The sequence below is a fragment of the Xiphophorus maculatus genome, chromosome 2 (genome assembly GCF_002775205.1).
Source record: "Xiphophorus maculatus strain JP 163 A chromosome 2, X_maculatus-5.0-male, whole genome shotgun sequence".
NCBI classification, from domain to species: Eukaryota; Metazoa; Chordata; class Actinopteri; order Cyprinodontiformes; family Poeciliidae; genus Xiphophorus; species Xiphophorus maculatus.
This window is the reverse complement of record NC_036444.1, coordinates 845,311-862,208: the sequence shown is the minus strand read 5'-3', so window position 1 is coordinate 862,208 and position 16,898 is coordinate 845,311. Positions and strand designations below refer to the sequence as shown.

At 45.2% G+C, this 16,898-nt stretch overlaps 1 protein-coding gene across 3 annotated transcripts in view; it reads right to left on the bottom strand.

The window, feature by feature from the left end:
* The window catches only part of cdh13 (cadherin 13), a 282,552-nt gene that overhangs the window by 193,230 nt on the left and 72,424 nt on the right, over positions 1-16,898 (bottom strand). For all 3 annotated transcript variants that reach the window (XR_002751861.1, XM_023325001.1, XM_023325020.1), the window contains exon 2: positions 3,534-3,654. Coding sequence is in view for 2 of the 3 variants with exons in the window: in XM_023325001.1 (XP_023180769.1) it covers positions 3,534-3,654 (121 nt within the window). In the remaining variant the exon portion in view is untranslated. The remainder of the gene's footprint in view (positions 1-3,533; positions 3,655-16,898) is intronic.

Below are 16,898 nucleotides of genomic sequence, written 5' to 3'. Positions count from 1 at the left end.
TCACAGTTACAGCAAGAATTTTTTATACACAGATTAACACACACACGACAGGAGCTGCGTCTGCAGGCAGCCAGCTGAGCCGGCGCCATTTTTGGAGGAGGACATGCGGCAAAGATCGTCAGGACCGGGAGTCGAACCCGCGTCGTCCGCGGGTCTAAGGCCTCCAAATGTGGGGCGTGCTAACCCCCTGCGCCACCACATACCACACACGCCCCATAACAGCTGGACGGAAACGATTCTTCTGTAACTTTTTATTAAATCTCGTGGAGCTTCGACTCTTCCAGGTTTCCCTGCAGCGTCCGCTCTCAGGCTGGAACCGGACCGGAGTTCTGACCGGGTTCTGCCTTCCACGTGTCATCAGCTGTTACGGATCAGAACCAGCTGCGGCCTGCTGCCACCCAGCACATGCCTGCATGCTGTGGTGAAAACGGCCTTTCCTGTAATTACAGTCGTTCATCAGAAGCACACCTTGATTTATGGCCAAATTAAAAATACAACAGGAAAGAAGCTGCCGGTCCTGGTACCGCCGGCGCCACAGAGTGATTAATGCGACGCCATTAGAGGCGTGAGAGTGCCGGATCGGCACCGGAACCGGGCCGGGTCGGGAACAAGGAGAAGTGGCTCCTGCCTGCCCGACTCCAGATCACACAGGAAGTTCTGGGTGACGGACCAAGCCGGTTCCGCCACAGCAGAAGAGCTTTTTGATCTGAATCAGTGAATCAGAGCAATAATGCGAGAGAAACGACTCGTTCTCTTTTAGGATAAATAATATGAACCAAAAACATGAAGGATGCTGGTTATTATGCGCGGCGGTGATGACAGCCTCCATTTCTACTGCAGCAGCAGCAGGAGGATCGCTGCCTGTTTGTCTACAATAACAGTGTAGAAATAATAAAGCAGAAATGTGTTTGCAGCAGAAGAAAAGATGTTTGGAAAATATCATATGTGAGCCACGAACACAGAGTGAAATACGGCGGCGGCGGCGGCGGCGGCGGCGCCCGCCTGCTGAAGCTGCGAATCACTCAGCCTGGTGGCTGCTCCATAAAACATGTCTGTGTGTTTATGTGCAGCTGGAAACTTCACAGAACTTCATCTCCAAACTCAGAAAGCAGAGCAGCAACAAAACGTCTCTGTTGGCCCACTTCCTCCAGAACCAGGAAGTGGGTCAGAATCCGGATGCCATGAAAGAATCCCAGAGATAAAATCTCAGGGACCAGAGAAGAGCCGAGCCGTGCTGCGGCAACGGTGGCAACAGCAGCAACATGGCAATGGCAGCAACTGTGGCATCGAACGGCATCATCAGACCTCAGCCTCAACGCTCCGTGTGGCGTCGCCGCGGCGCTGGGTTTGCTGATGAGGTTGTGAGCCAGAGGCAACACCAGAATCCTCCCGTCGTCAGAAACGCTGAAAACATGCAGCGCTTCCCCCTGCCTGACTAGAGTCACTTCAAAACGGCTGAGCGGCAGCTCAGTCTGCAGATTTACTGAAATTATGTCTGGGCTTTGACTAGGCCATTCTGCCCCATGAATCTGCTCTGATCTAAACCATCCTATCATATCTCTGACTGCCTGTGACGCTCCACCCACTCTCTGCTCTTCTGCAGGTTTTCTTCCAGGATTTACATCCGTCCAGCCTTACATGCACTGACCGGCTGCCATGTCCCACAGCATGGCGCTGCCACCACCGTGCTGCACACCGGGTTGGGTTAATTCAGGGAATGTTTCCATCATTGCATTTTGAAAGTAGGCCATAAAGAACAGTTTGGTCCGGCGTTCTGATTGGCTGCGGTTCCTTCCTGGAGGCGGGCATAATGCTGCCATCACCAAGTCGCTCAGTTTCTCTCCAGTCGGTCAGACGGCCGCTGGCTCTGATCCAGGTTCTGGTTCTGGTTCAGGTTTTTCCTCTCTACCGTCGCCACATCAGTATGAAGGATTGCTGTCGCTCCGTCCAGGAGCAGTGATGCTGCGACTCGAAGCTCTGCTGCGTTTCCTCAGATAAAAACTTCTTAAACTGATTTGATAAATAAACTGAACTTCATTCTCTGATTAATAATCAGGATCAACTGGAATAAATGATTCAACTGAAATGACTTTTTCTGCCTCAAGACGATTTTATAGAAATGAAACTGAATTAAACGGAACGACTTTAAAACTCCAACATTTGGAAACAAGGAGAAATTCCACAAATAAAAAGTTTCTAGAAAATGATAAATCATAATGTGGAAAAAACTTTTTTAAGTCAAGTTAAACAAATCAAAGCAATCTACAGAGAGCATGCAAGCATTCAGCTGTGTGTGTGTGTGTGTGAGCAGTGGGACCCCCCACAGTGAAGGTGTTTCTGCTGACAGGAGCAGATTCGCGGTAATGGAGGCTCTCTGTCGTCCCGGAGCAAAGCGCCAAAGCAGAACTGAGTTCTGTCTCCAACTACACGCACCGCTGAGCCTCCAGATGACAAAACGCCTCAGCAGCTGACCAAATCAACTACAATAAGGCTGGAAAAGAAAAGGGGAAATTGAAGGGGAAATTCACAGATTTGTCATATTTTGCTGTCTCAGCAGGAACAGAAGTATTTTCAACAGGAAAAGTGTCTGCTGGTTAAGCCAAGAAACGGAGCGCCTTCTGAAAGCGCTGTACGCCACTTCAACCGTAAAGGAGGGAAATGTGTGTATAGGCTGAGCGCATTATGTTCACGTCACTGAAGCAGGTAATTTTATTCAGCCGGTGGAGCCGCGAACAATCAGGAAACAGCAGGATGATGAAATAAAGAGGAGCCGGTGTAATGAGGGGAGAACTGAAACAAGTCGCAGAATAAGTGAGAGGCTGCATTAACAAACTAGAAATTATTCCCATTTACATATTTCCACTGCATTTCATCACATGGCACAAATAAAACAACAAGCGAGTGAATCATCAGATGAATAATTAAATCACTAAATTAGTGAACGTCCTGGGCTCTGCTGACAGCAGCGTGTCGAGTTCAGCTGCAGGTTTCCTGCCTCTGGTCGTCTCTGCAGGAACCAAACATGGAGTCCAGATGGACCCGCAGCATTACTGTCCAGAACTTAAAGGTTCTGGTAAAACCACGAGCCAGAAACCGTCAACTGACACAGGAATCCCAACGGGATGAAAATGTGACGAGACAAATATGAATACAAGACACAGCCTGAACCTTCTGCAGGGGAGAAAACATGCTGGAAATATCTTCCACTCAAGGAGAATAATGCAGAAGCAGACACAGTTTATGTTATGTTGCATTTCATTGTTTTTAAAGCCAGGTTTGATTTCTGCTCTGCTGGATGTGGAAAACAAAAATCACCCAATCAGAGAGCAGAAACATCCAGACCTCGAACTGCAGAAGAATCTCCTGATTCCCCAGCATGTGGGCCGAGCCCAGCAGGAGCAACCAGGAGCCACCAAGAGCCAGCAGGAGCCACCAAGAGGCAGCAGGAGCCACCAAGAGCCAGCAGCTACACCAGGTTCTGCTGCTCAAACACAGGAATTCCCCTCAGACGTTTTTCTGCGTCTCTCACTGACCTTGTAGAAGCGGCTGGCCTTTCTGCAGCGGTCCGCTCAACACCAGCTGGTAGTTCCTGACCTGGAAGCCGGGGACACAGCCGTCATGGCCGCCGTCCGCTCGGCCGCCTGCGTGAGCGATCTGCAACACAGAAAACAAAACGGCCGTCAGAGAAATGAACATCAGTTGAATCTGCCGCTTCGCCGTCAGGTCATTTATAAACATTCACATATTTTTTGTACCTACTGTTATAAGGTGGAAATAATCATTTTAGTCGATTTAAGGTCTGAATTTTCATTAAGCATACAGCGACCCACCTGTTTCTCATGTTAAAGATAATTGTGCTATATAATATTCTGTACAAAACATTTAAAGCTAAATTTGATTTGAAATTTGAATAAAGCAATTCATCTTCGTATTTCAAAAAGTTCCGACATCTGAGAGACCAACAACTGATAGAAAATCCCAAGTTAATGCAAGTCAAAGAAAGTTAAATACATTATACTTAACAACAAAATATTCTTGTAACCACTGACGGTTTTGAAAATGGTCAATATGGCTCTCCACCCAGGGTGGCAAAGCGCTTCTTTATACGTCCTGAATGAGATTTCTGGAGCGTTTTGCACGTCTCACCTCTCTGAGAAAACCTGGACAATATTTGATGATCTGTCAGGTATCCAGGAAGAGCCGCCATCTTTCCATAACCTCCATCTGAACGTGTTTTTTTACCCAGAGAGCCGCCGCTGCTGCGGCTCGGAGGAACGCATGGAGAAGAGACGTAATTAACCTGAAGCTGCATGTCTGTGGCTCCTGCAGGACAAGGGGCCTGCAGGAGGCTTCAGCAGGAACACGAACAGTGAACAAGGTTTCCAGCAGGTGTTACAGACACTGAGCGATTAGTCAGAGTGGACAAAGCACTTCTGTCTTTACAGGAGAAGTCTCAGTGACCAAGTACGTTCATCGGTAAATGCCTCTCCTGCTGAACGAGAGGCACAGAGGCTAAAGAGGAAAATAAGATGAGTTACAACGAGCTAAAAGCTGAACTATACGGAGAACATTCTCTAACTCAGCTGCAGGAAGAGCTCCGAACATCACATGAAAGAAAAAAACAAGAGAAAGTTAACGAACCAACCGGGAATAAGCCTGGATGAAAGATGTGTGACAGAGTAAAGTATTTATTTAATGATGCATCATTTACGTTACAAGACTTTCAAACATCAGATAGTGGAGTCTCTTCAGAGACCCGACAGCGTGACGCAGTAACTCTGGCAGACATTACATGAAATGTTGGAGGAAAGCAATCGCTGCAGTCAGGGGAGGCGTGTCGTCCCAACACGTGTCGCCATGTTCACCCAGTTCCATCAAACGCTACCAGGCCAGCAGAACCCAGCTTGTAGATTTCTGCAAAATCCTGCAGCTTCCTGCTGCAGTTTCTTGCTGCTTCCTATAGCTTCTTTCTGCAGCTTCCTGCAGCTTCCTGTAGCTGCTTGCTGCTTCCTACAGCTTCTTTCTGCAGCTTCCTGTAGCTGCTTGCTGCAGTTTCCTGCAGCTTCATGCAGCTTCATGCAGCGGGCCATCTGCTGTCATCAGAGGCGAACATTAAAAACACCAAGAGCATTTTAGTTTCCATTAGGAGGTAAATACCGAGTCACAGCGGGGAAAAGCACTCAGGCAACATGATGTAAATGGTAACAATGCTTGGAAAAGGTCTATTACTGAAGACTAATTTAGCAATTTTCCCATCCAAATACAGAACTATCTGAATGCAGGCTGTAGTTCATCAGCGTTGGAGTTTTACAGAACATGAGCGTAAAAGCTAAAATGAAGATTTTAGCTTCAAAGTCCAGTGAGAAGGAACATCATATGAAATCTTCTGGGGTATGAATACGTCTGACCACAGAGACACTGGCTGTGTGATTCCTCGGTTCCTGATCAGTTCCTGAGTGTGTGTGTCCAGAGGGCCTGAATTACAGCTTCATTATTAAACTGTCTGTAATGAATGTCTCTGTAAACTAATAAACGTTCTTCTGGTTTTAATAAGCAGAACTAATCCAAACTAATAAAGGTTTTAGAGAAAGACAAACTGGAGACTTGAAGCAGAGCAGCTTCTGGTTTTATTTGTGTCAGTGAAACAGTTTGACTCTTTGTGTCTGTGTTGAAACCGTGAGAGATGTGAGCCGACGTCCGGGATGGTTCTGGTTCTCCATGCCTTTCAGGCCAGGCGGTACCGAGGCAGGACCCAGGCGGGACCCAGGCTCCAGACGATTTTAACAGCTTATTTTGGGGGCGCAGAATGAATATGTAGCAATAATAATATGACTCAAGTAAAAGAAAAAGTTACAGTGCTGTAAAACTACTCTTAGAAGAACCATTTTTCCAAAAAAGTTACTCAATATAACAAGTACTACACACCTTTGAACATAAACAACACCAGTAGCCTACAGGCTACGAGTTAACTAGCTTAAAGTGCTGTATAGGTATTAGCACTTTAAGCTAACATTAGTTAGTCATCCTTTAGCTAACATTAGCTAGTCATCCTTTAGCTAACATTAGCTAGTCATCCTTTAGCTAACATTAGCTAGTCATCCTTTAGCTAACATTAGCTAGTCATCCTTTAGCTAACATTAAATAGTCGTCCTTTAGCTGACATTTGCTAGTCATCCTTTAGCTGACATTAGCTAGTCATCCTTAAACTAACATTAAATAGTCATCCTTTAGCTAACATTTGCTAGTCATCCTTTAGCTAACATTAGCTAGTCATCCTTAAACTAACATTAAATAGTCATCCTTTAGCTAACATTTGCTAGTCATCCTTTAGCTGACATTAGCTAGTCATCCTTAAACTAACATTAAATAGTCATCCTTTAGCTAACATTTGCTAGTCATCCTTTAGCTAACATTAGCTAGTCATCCTTTAGCTAACATTTGCTAGTCATCCTTTAGCTAACATTACCTGCATCCAACAGCTTTACTCAACTCAGTCGGTTAGTTTGGGGGAAAAACTGTGCCAAGTTCTTTGGGTTTTGCTGGTTTGCTGCCATGATTCTAACACACCTGTGCAGCTCTGCCCAGCAGCAGCAGCAGGTCTCCTTCGCTACCACACAGGTGTAAGTCCAGCACGAGCGTCGCAGCGCTCATGTTGCATTTAAAGGCGGCTCGGAAAAACAGGTCACGACGTGATAACAATGGATTAAACAGTTTTAATGGCAGAAAAAAGTGACACAAGGTGCTGATACTGGAAGTGCGGAAGCTCCTACTGTATCAAATCGATTTAGGAACAACAGAGAGTTGGCCACTCTGAGGTAAAAATAACAAACAGCTTCCACCCCAGAGGGGGCACGGCTGACTCCGTGGGCATTTGGGGGCAATGTCCACGGATGCCCAATGCCCGCCCATGCCGCCGGGCCTGCCCAGGTGGTACAAGGCGGGACCCAGTCGGGTCTTGCTGTCCTGACCTGCAGCGGCCCGCTCCGTGGTCTGGAAGCTGCACCAGTGACATGTGAATGTGTTTCTGACTGCGGTTGGTGACTCGCTGGCATCCATTACGTCTGGCTGCAGAATGCTGCTGACGCGCCGGCGGAGCGTTAGCAGCGGAGCGTAAGCAGTTAACCCTTAAATTGGAGCGAATTTAACATCAGCTTAGAGAGTCCATCTGCAGCAATCTGGTCAGAACCAGCGCTTCTCTGAGATTCTGTTGTCTGTAATCTGGAGCCAGTCGGACCATTCTGAACTCAGCCAGGCTTTTCCTCCAATCAGCTGCTGCTCTCTTTTTCAGATGGTTCTGTCTGGGAGGGGGTTCAAATCCCAGCAGATCAGCAGGTTCTGAACAGCAACAACCATGATGCGTTCAAGGTCACTGAAATCTCTGTTCCTCAGTCCATTTGACCTTCAGTTTCATTTGTCTGAATGCTTTCAGTTGATTGGCTGATCCACTGCTGTGTTACCTGAACAGGTGTTCCTAATAAAGTGGAACTGTTGGGAACTGCTGAGTGAGCGTTTGTGTGTGTGTGTGTGAGACCTCCTGTTCCTTTTAGGATCTTTGAGGCAGAGAGTGGAGCTGGCTTCTGGATTTAAGGAAGGGTTGCAGAACCATTCGACGCCTGATGATTATTCTACTTTTGTCGTCTCAAGCCCTCTGAGATCAAAGATTCTTTTTATGCTTTCCAAAGCTATGTTTCCTGTGTCTCCTGTGCCTTCAGGTAGCGATCCGCTTACCCAAGAAGATCCTGAAACTCTCTGCACTGAAAGCTCTGATGTTCCATGTAGATGAATGCGTCCTTCAGTCCAGCCTCAGTGACACCTGCCTGTCTGCCCGTCCACCTGAGTGCAAGCCACTCCTGGGTCAAACTCCCCCGGCCAAACCCTCTGGACTATTGGAACCAAAAGTCCAATAGTGCTCCAATAGTGCAGCAGAATCCCAACATCCGAGACTCACCTCAGAACCATAAGATAACTGTTAATGTCACCTTTTAAAGGACTCTCATCTTCACCCTGCCAATACTTACCCAGTGTTCTGTCCAGGCTCTGCTGAGTCCAGATTCCTCCCAGAATCCTCCTGTCTTCATCATTTCCTTTGTACACATTGAAAATAAACTATCATTGTCTTATCATTCTGGTGTCCTGTGCATGTGGGTTAAACAACTCCCAAAGAACATGACAGGAACACCTGTTCAGTTAACAGTAATAACCAGTGATAACCAGTAATTACCAGTAATAACCAGTGTCAACCGGTGAAGTTAGCGTCTCTGCTGAGCGACTCGGGTAGAATCAAGAACATTAAATTATTATTAATGTAATTTTCCCCTAATATGATCATGTTTAACATGAAACTACACATAATTCATCAGCTCACACTTCTGACTCGGTGTTTTATGAGACGCATGAGGAGTTCAACCTACAGCTGAACTTCTCAGATAGAAAAAGATTTCTGCTTCAGCAATTTGTGTCAAAGAAATTAAAATAAAATTATGAAGAGAATTCCAGATGATTCCATATTAAGAGAATGAATTTCTGTCCAGGCCGAGCAGCACAGAGTTCAACCTGAACAACTGATCTGTTTTCCTTCCACTCCATCATTTAAACCATCAACCTGCAATTAGCAGCCACCAACCATCATCCACCAACCACCAACCACCAACCATCAACCACCAACCATCATCCACCAACCACCAACCACCAACCATCAACCACCAACCATCATCCACCAACCACCAACCTGCAACTAGCAGCCACCAACCACCAACCATCAACCATCATCCACCAACCATCAACCTGCAATTAGCAGCCACCAACCACCAACCACCAACCATCAACCACCAACCATCATCCACCAACCATCAACCTGCAATTAGCAGCCACCAACCATCATCCACCAACCATCAACCTGCAACTAGCAGCCACCAACCACCAACCACCAACCATCAACCACCAACCACCAACCATCATCCACCAACCATCAACCTGCAATTAGCAGCCACCAACCACCAACCACCAACCATCATCCACCAACCATCAACCTACAATTAGCAGCCACCAACCACCAACCACCAACCATCATCCACCAACCACCAACCATCATCCACCAACCACCAACCATCAACCTGCAACTAGCAGCCACCAACCACCAACCATCAACCACCAACCATCATCCACCAACCATCAACCTGCAATTAGCAGCCACCAACCACCAACCATCATCTACCAACCACCAACCACCAACCATCAACCATCAACCTGCAACCACCAACCACCAGCCACCAACCATCATCAATCATCCACCAACCATCAACCTGCAACCATCAACCACCAATCGGTAACTAGTAGCCATCAACCACCAACCATCATCCATCAACCACCAACCATCATCCATCAACCACCAACCATCAGCCACCAACCATCAACCACCAACCACCAACCATCAACCACCAATCGGCAACTAGTAGCCATCAACCACCAACCATCATCCATCAACCACCAACCATCATCCATCATCCACCAACCATCAACTTGCAACCATCAACCACCAATCGGCAACTAGTAGCCATCAACCACCAACCATCATCCATCAACCACCAACCATCATCCATCAACCACCAACCATCATCCATCAACCACCAACCATCAGCCACCAACCATCATCCATCAACCACCAACCATCAGCCACCAACCATCATCCATCAACCACCAACCACCAACCATCAACCACCAATCGGCAACTAGTAGCCATCAACCACCAACCATCATCCATCAACCACCAACCATCATCCATCAACCACCAGCCAGCAGCCAGCCCACCCCATGGTGGTGTGAGAGGCTGCTGGCCGCTGCGTCTGCAGTATCACTGGAGACTTTGACATCAGATTCAGTTCAAGTGTGAAGGAGCAGCCAGGTGATTAAGAGCACACAGTAAATGTCACCTCTGCTGGAAATCAATATTCCCTGAAGGATGGGCAGTACATCAGCAGATAGAGCCAGAGCGGGCCGCCGCGCCGCGCCGCCTGTTTGCTGAAGAGGCGGAGAGATACGGCAGCGACTGAGAACATGTGGATGCAGCTGGAGTCCATGTGAACAACCAGAGCGAAAAAACACATCTGGCTGAAAAAGGGCAAAAGAAAGAGAGATCCGACTGCGGTCTCATCGTTATTTCAGTTATCGTTATGAGGTTAATAACTGACTGACTGTAAGGAAACAAAGGAAGGTCGGTCCAAATACCTCAGATGTTCTAAGTTCTTCACTCAGCTGATCTTCCCTTTCTGGACCAGCAACAAGAAGAGGAACAGAAAAATCCTGCAGGCAGTTTGGAGTCAGGCGGGAGACAGACTCAGATCAGACCAGAACTCACTGACCTCCGTTCAAAATGAAACCACGCGCTCCTCACTATGACTGTGGGTGAAACACAGTGGTGGCAGCATCATGCTTCTTTCCAGAAGCTGTGGAGAAGTTGGTCAGCACCTCACAGGAAATCCAGATAAAGCACAAACAGGTGACTGAAAAGGTTAAAGGTCATGAAGACTTTGCAAGGCTCTTCATGCTTTCAGCTAGCCACTCCCTGGAAACCCCAGGAATCGTATTTAATTTTGTTCTTTTCCTCGCTGCCTTCCTGGATTCAAGGCTGAAGTTTCCTGGAAACCCAACCGGATCCGTCCGCCACCACTCTGACATTTCGCCCCCAGCAGGGTAAAATGTCAGCGCACACACACCACGATGAGGTCTGGCTGACCCGACCGCAGGTGGCGACGCCTGGCGGTCAGGACGAAGCCGGGACGGGAGGCGGGTCAACCGGGTCGGGCCGCAGACGCCTGCAGCTGGTGGGACGGCCGGGAATGAGCTGAGGGCCTGCAAAACCAGACCGGAGCTTTAACATAGCAGCGGCATCAAGGAGGAGCAATGTGACGGGTGCAGGAGGAAAACGCTGCAGCTGATTCTGAGGCTAATGTCAGAGCGCGGTGCACAAACTGTGGGCCAACGTCACACACAGGCCAAGAAAAATTACCTGAATTTCTTTTGCAACAAAAGGTTGTTATTCATTCTAGACCCAAACATTTAAATGATTTTGCACATTTGCCTTATTAAAAGAAAATTATCTAGTTCTCCAAACCTTTTGGGTTCGATTTAGCAAATTTATTGTCAGTCAGAAAGATTGAGGTCCCTTTCTTCCAAAACACTTCTAAACAGTAAATTAAATAAAACCTTGGGTGCAGTAAATGTCAGCCATAGTTTTCCCCTGATTAAAAATATAGAATTAAATAAAAGTTACAAAGTGTTTTGAGAACAAATATATGTAAGCATGATGGAAACATCGACTTCTGGTGCAATTTGTGTTGTGCTGTTGAATATTTATTGCGTTTATTTATGCTTTTGATTTTGGGGGGGGGGTTTACTGTGACAAATTTTATTGACTGAACAATGTAGCTACGATCAATTTGCTACCAACAAACTGGACTGCAAAACTTCAGTCCAAGGGCCACAAATGGCCCCCGGGCCACATTTTGGACACCCCTGTGGCTGTTTTTAAAAATAACTCAGTGACATCATCTGTTTGTCCAAACGTCCACAGCTGATGAACAAACTGACATTAAATCCAACTTTCTCCTTCAGATCAAGAAAAAAACAGAAAACAGAAATTAAATGAGCAGAAAATCAGGAATGTTAATAATTTCTGCTCTTTGGAGTTTAAAACACGGCAAATTCAAATTAAAGTAGTTATGACGGCCAGTAAGTTTTCATCGGTATTAATGGAACTAAGCAGGAATTGAACCGAGTCAAACTGGTCTGATGTTTTATCTGCTGCACAGAAAATTTAAATTTCCTTTTAAGTCATTATTTCCAAGTCCGAGTCAAATCTCAAGTCCCTAACAGCGGAAACATTTTCATATCAAATCTCCAACATCTGGGTCACCTCTAACTCCGCATCACTGCATGAATATTTCATATTTAATAATTATCTTTCAGGCTTTTAATATTCATTAACAGTTATCTTTTAAATATTTAACACTTAATTTGTCATCCAATAATCTGCTGAAGCCTGATTTTTTTTTATTGTTTTAATCAAATGTAATATTTACCCCATTTGAAATATAAATAATAATTTATCCTCTAAGAAAAATATTAAAAATATCCTCTGAGAAAAGCAATAAAAAGCTTTAAATGTTGAATTTCAGCTGTTAGTCTCAGAAACATTGAGTTTCCAGCTCTTATTGTTCTTTATTTTTATTTATTGCAGTAAATCTGACTGGTTGTTTTTTTTTTATCTCACTCTGAAGAAATCTGAATAAAGCTGGAAAATCATTTTCCAACATATTATTGGTTAGTTCTTATCTGGTCGTTTTAAAGATGCTAACCAGCCTGCTGCTTGACCTCTGACCCTTACAGAGAAGGCAGCGGGCTTGGTGTTGCAGGTTTGCTCTGCCATCTCCTCCATGATGATCACATTTACATCCTGACTGAATGAAAGAGTGAAATAAACCAGAGTCTCTGCAGAGACGAACACGTGGAGCCGCCCTGAAGCCCGTCGCCTTCGTCGCAGTGAAACGAGTTTGTTTGGTTCAGTCAGAGATCCAGCGGTGAAATGCAGCCAAGGAGCGACTCTGAGCCTCTAACAGGCCAGGTGTGATGGTAGCAGGAGACGGATAATAAACGTTCATCTGGAAATGGTTCTGTTGCTCGACTTTAAGATGTTCTTCCATCTGAGCTCCATTTAAAAAGAAAAGCAGAGTCTTTATGGGTCCAAGAGGGAAAATAAATGTTCTGCTTGTTTAACTGTGAAATCAGCAGAACAGCATCAATATCTGCTCAGATATCGCTGCAATCTTATCTCCTCAAATCCACAGCATAAAGTTCTCCTCAAAACATTTCCACTGAAAGGAAACTGGTATCAGTTCTTATTTCATCTACAGATAAAGTTAGGCTAAAACAGAGTCAGAAGGAACGCTAGAGCAGAAATAGAGACTTTATGTGGAAGTGCAAAGAAACCTGATGGGATTTTCCACAGCAGCAGCCGCGGCACAAATACAAGCTGCACCTATTAAACAAAAAGCCTTAATAATAGATTTCCTTTTAAAAGTACAGTCAGACCTGCAGCTTTACAGGAACAGGCGTAGTGCTGTAACCGAGTTAATTTAAAAACGTTTTCCAGGCACGGTGGGGGAAATTTGATTCTTTTGATGGAAAGTCAAAGGCTGAGAATCCTAACCTGATTTAAGGAACTCCAGAAAAATACATTCTCAAATTCAAGCATACGTCCAATCCCGTCTGATCCCAACTAAAGCAGCGCTACGGCGGGACTCCCAGCTGGGGTTCACCTGCAGCTCAGAGGAAGAGGCAGATCAATTATTCCTGTCTGCTGTTATTGCCCTTGGAAGATGAGAAATAATCCTGCTAAGTGTGTTAGGCCGGGCCTGTTGCAGGCTCTCTTCTCTGAAAGGAAGAAAAGCACCTGAACCTGAAATGCTTCTTAAACTGTTATTTAACGGGGATTTCTGCAGCAGCTTCCTTTTCTCCACACCGTGTTAGCATGTCAGTATCTGTACCGAGTTAAAGCGGCCGGCTTTGAAGAGGTAAGTGGAGGAGCAGAGTCTGCCTGAGAAAACAGAGCAGCAGCATCAGGAGCCTGCAGGAGGAGGAGGAAGAGCAGGAACCAGAGAGAGAGGGAGGAAGAGGAGCAAAGTGAACAATCAGAGCCACTTGTGTTATCAGGCGACCCGGTTCTCACCGAGTTCCTCACCTGACTTCCTGTCTGCGGGTTCGGATCAGAAACGCCGTCGCTCTGCAGCTCTTCCTGCCGTTCTGGAATTGGATGATGAAATCAATCCAAACATGGAGGAGACAAGCTGAGTTTCAGGCGCTGAGTGAAAGTTTGGGTTTTGGACATAATCCCTGTGTTTACCCCGAGGCTGGACTGACAGGAGAACCAAAGCCGAACCGGGCCCGGCTTTGGTTCTGGTGGGAGAACCAGCAACCAATGGAAAACCAAACCTTACGACCATTAAAGTAAAATTCAGATTTTGTAGAGAGGACCCCCACCTGGCTGTGGTTCAGTATGTTTTTAACGGAACTCCCAGAACATTAACAGCGCTCAGGAGGAAAGTGGGGGTGGCGGGGGCGTCCCGTCAGACCGTCAGTTCCCGAAACCACACACACACAAAAAAACAGCTTGTAAAAACACACGGAGAGTGCAACCTGTCAAACTAGCAGCAAAATAATGTTAAAAGATCAGCTTGGGAAGCGGAAATGCTACGATTTATTTATTTAATGTACGATTTATTTTCCTTAGAGCTGATTGGCTGCAGAAGAGGAAGACAGTGAATGTTAGCTTAATGCATGTTAAGGTGTATTTGCTGTTTGAATGATCAAAATAGGGACCTCTGGGTGTTTTAGAGGAAATCTCCAGTATTCATGGGCAGCTGTGACCCCTGACCCCTACTGGGGGTTACCTATATGTAGGTTAGCTCTACGATTAGCAGCGTTGAACAACAGCAGCTTTTATCAGTTTTGTTTGGAGCTAAATTTCCTGATTCAGAAACAGAATATGGACCATTTTGAGCTCTACAACGTTCAAACACTTGAAAATTTGCTTGTTGGGAACATCTGGATGATGCTTCAGGTGAAACATAAATCTGGCGTAGAACCAGCCTCATCTGACCATAGGCCTGTCGCGATAAACGATAAATCGATTAATCGTACAATAAATTAAAACTATCGACGTCATTTTAATTATCGGCATTATCGTCTCTTCCGGCCTTTTTCTCTTTCTGTTGATGACACCGAATGAAAAAAGGCTCAACTCCGGTGCTCTCCACTGACCTCTGACCTCATTTCCTTAGTGTAAAGCCCAGCGCACACTACACGATCTTAGAGCTGTCGGCCGATTGTCGGCCCATTTTCAAACCCTGACAGATCACACATTAGCCGACAGAAATCCTAGGTATAACGGTTCCATCGGGTTCGGTCCTGCCGTGTGGTGTCCAACAATGGGCACAAAATAATGGCTACAAGTTCAGTGAACTAATTTTAAAACCAGGCATTAATCAATGCTTTACTACAATCTACCTGCAATGCATGTGGCTAGTGTCAGTGTAAAGTCCTGACTGAATGAAAATCATTAGAACCTGTTTACGTCACGTTAACGAAGAACAGCTGAAAAGTTACCGGGTTTATCAACTGGTAACAATTTCGCTCCAACTCCTCCTCTTGTCATTTCTATATTCTTTGCATGTTGAATAAACATTAATGTTGTTTCCACATATCAACTCCAATGTCCGCTGGACTTCGGTTGCTCGGTGTCAGCTGTTTGGGATTCCCCTCCGTAATTTCCCCTCAGAAAACACGGAGGAGAATCCGTGCTTTCTGATTGGCTACCTGTCACATTCAACAGGTGTAGTTAAAGCTCCCAGTCGGGGAAAACTCCTGATTTAGATCGGAGCGGCAACGACGATCTACCATAACACACCACACAATCTTAGAAAGACCAACGATCTAAGATTGTTGTAAGGGGAAAAATAGGAGCAAAAAATCATGTAGTGTGAATTATTGCATCAGGTAGTCGATGTGCCCATCTTCTCTATTTAAATCTAATTATTACTGAAGGGCAACATAATATACAGACTTCATAATCTGCACTCTTTTGGTTGAATGCAGTATTTATTTACACTTTGGCTTTATGTTGTTTAGTTTTTATCAAGTACATTTTTTATTAATGGAGACTGAGAATCCATTTTGTTTTTGGTTGTTTTGTTTATTTTGTTTATCACTTCCAGTGTTAAATATTATTTTGAAAACAAAGTGTATCTATCTTTGGCAGGAAATCACATGCATTATTACGTCATTTCCATTAAATCGGTGTAAAAAGGTCTTCAGACAATATTATCGTTTATCGCAATAATTTTTTGAGACAATTAATCGCTCAGCAAAATTTGCTATCGTGACAGGCCTATCTGACCGACTGCTGGACAATCTGGACATACCAGCGGTTGCTGGATCCACCGTCCAGGTGGTGGACTGAGACTCAGTAACAGTCCCAAAAAGCAGAGCTTCGTGCAGCAAATGCCTGAAGAGCCTCACCTGATTGGTTCATAGTTAAATTTAACACCAACAGTGAAGAAGCTAACTGCTAGCATGTTGTAGCGGCTCCTTATGTGAAGCTCAGCAGCTCTTTACCTCCATGCCCTACGCTCTTTTTCTTTCTACTGTTTTTAGGATGGAAATGCCAGAGTTCTGGGAGCAAGTAAGCAAGAAAATATAATAATCTCTGTGGAGTCAAGCCGACTTTTCCTTATTATGACCGGTCCTGGGTAGCTGGGCCCTGCGGTTCAGGAGCGCCAGAGTCAAATCAAAGGTCAGGCTGCCGAGGCAGAGAGAGGCAGAGAAGATGTGATGAATATTAACGAGCTGAGAGTCTCAGAGAGAGCAGAATCTTATTCTGGGTCCGGACTCAAACTCAACCACAGCTTCCATAAAACTCTTCCAGGAGATTCAGGGAAACAGAAAACAACCAAGCTGCAATTTACATGACACTCAAAATATTCATGAACTGATCAAACCACTCTGCACCAACTTCTCCACTATTCAGTAGCTTACAGAGCAGGAAATGTTTGGATGGTTTATTTTCTGAACAATGTGCAAAGCGCATTGCCTTCTCTCAGTGCCTTTGAGCAAAACGAATCAAATGAGAAGAAAGAAATTAGAGTAACGTTTCAAAGATGGTTCAAAGAAACGTTTTTTCAGTGTGTTGAGATCAAGGCTGAATCACTAATTTTCTAAAATATTGTGATCTGAACATCACTGATTAAAACCTCTGTATGAAACTTATAAATACATTAAAGCTCAACCTTTAACATTATAATTACATCAGTAATCATCTCTCTACTGAAGCAATGATTACATCTTAA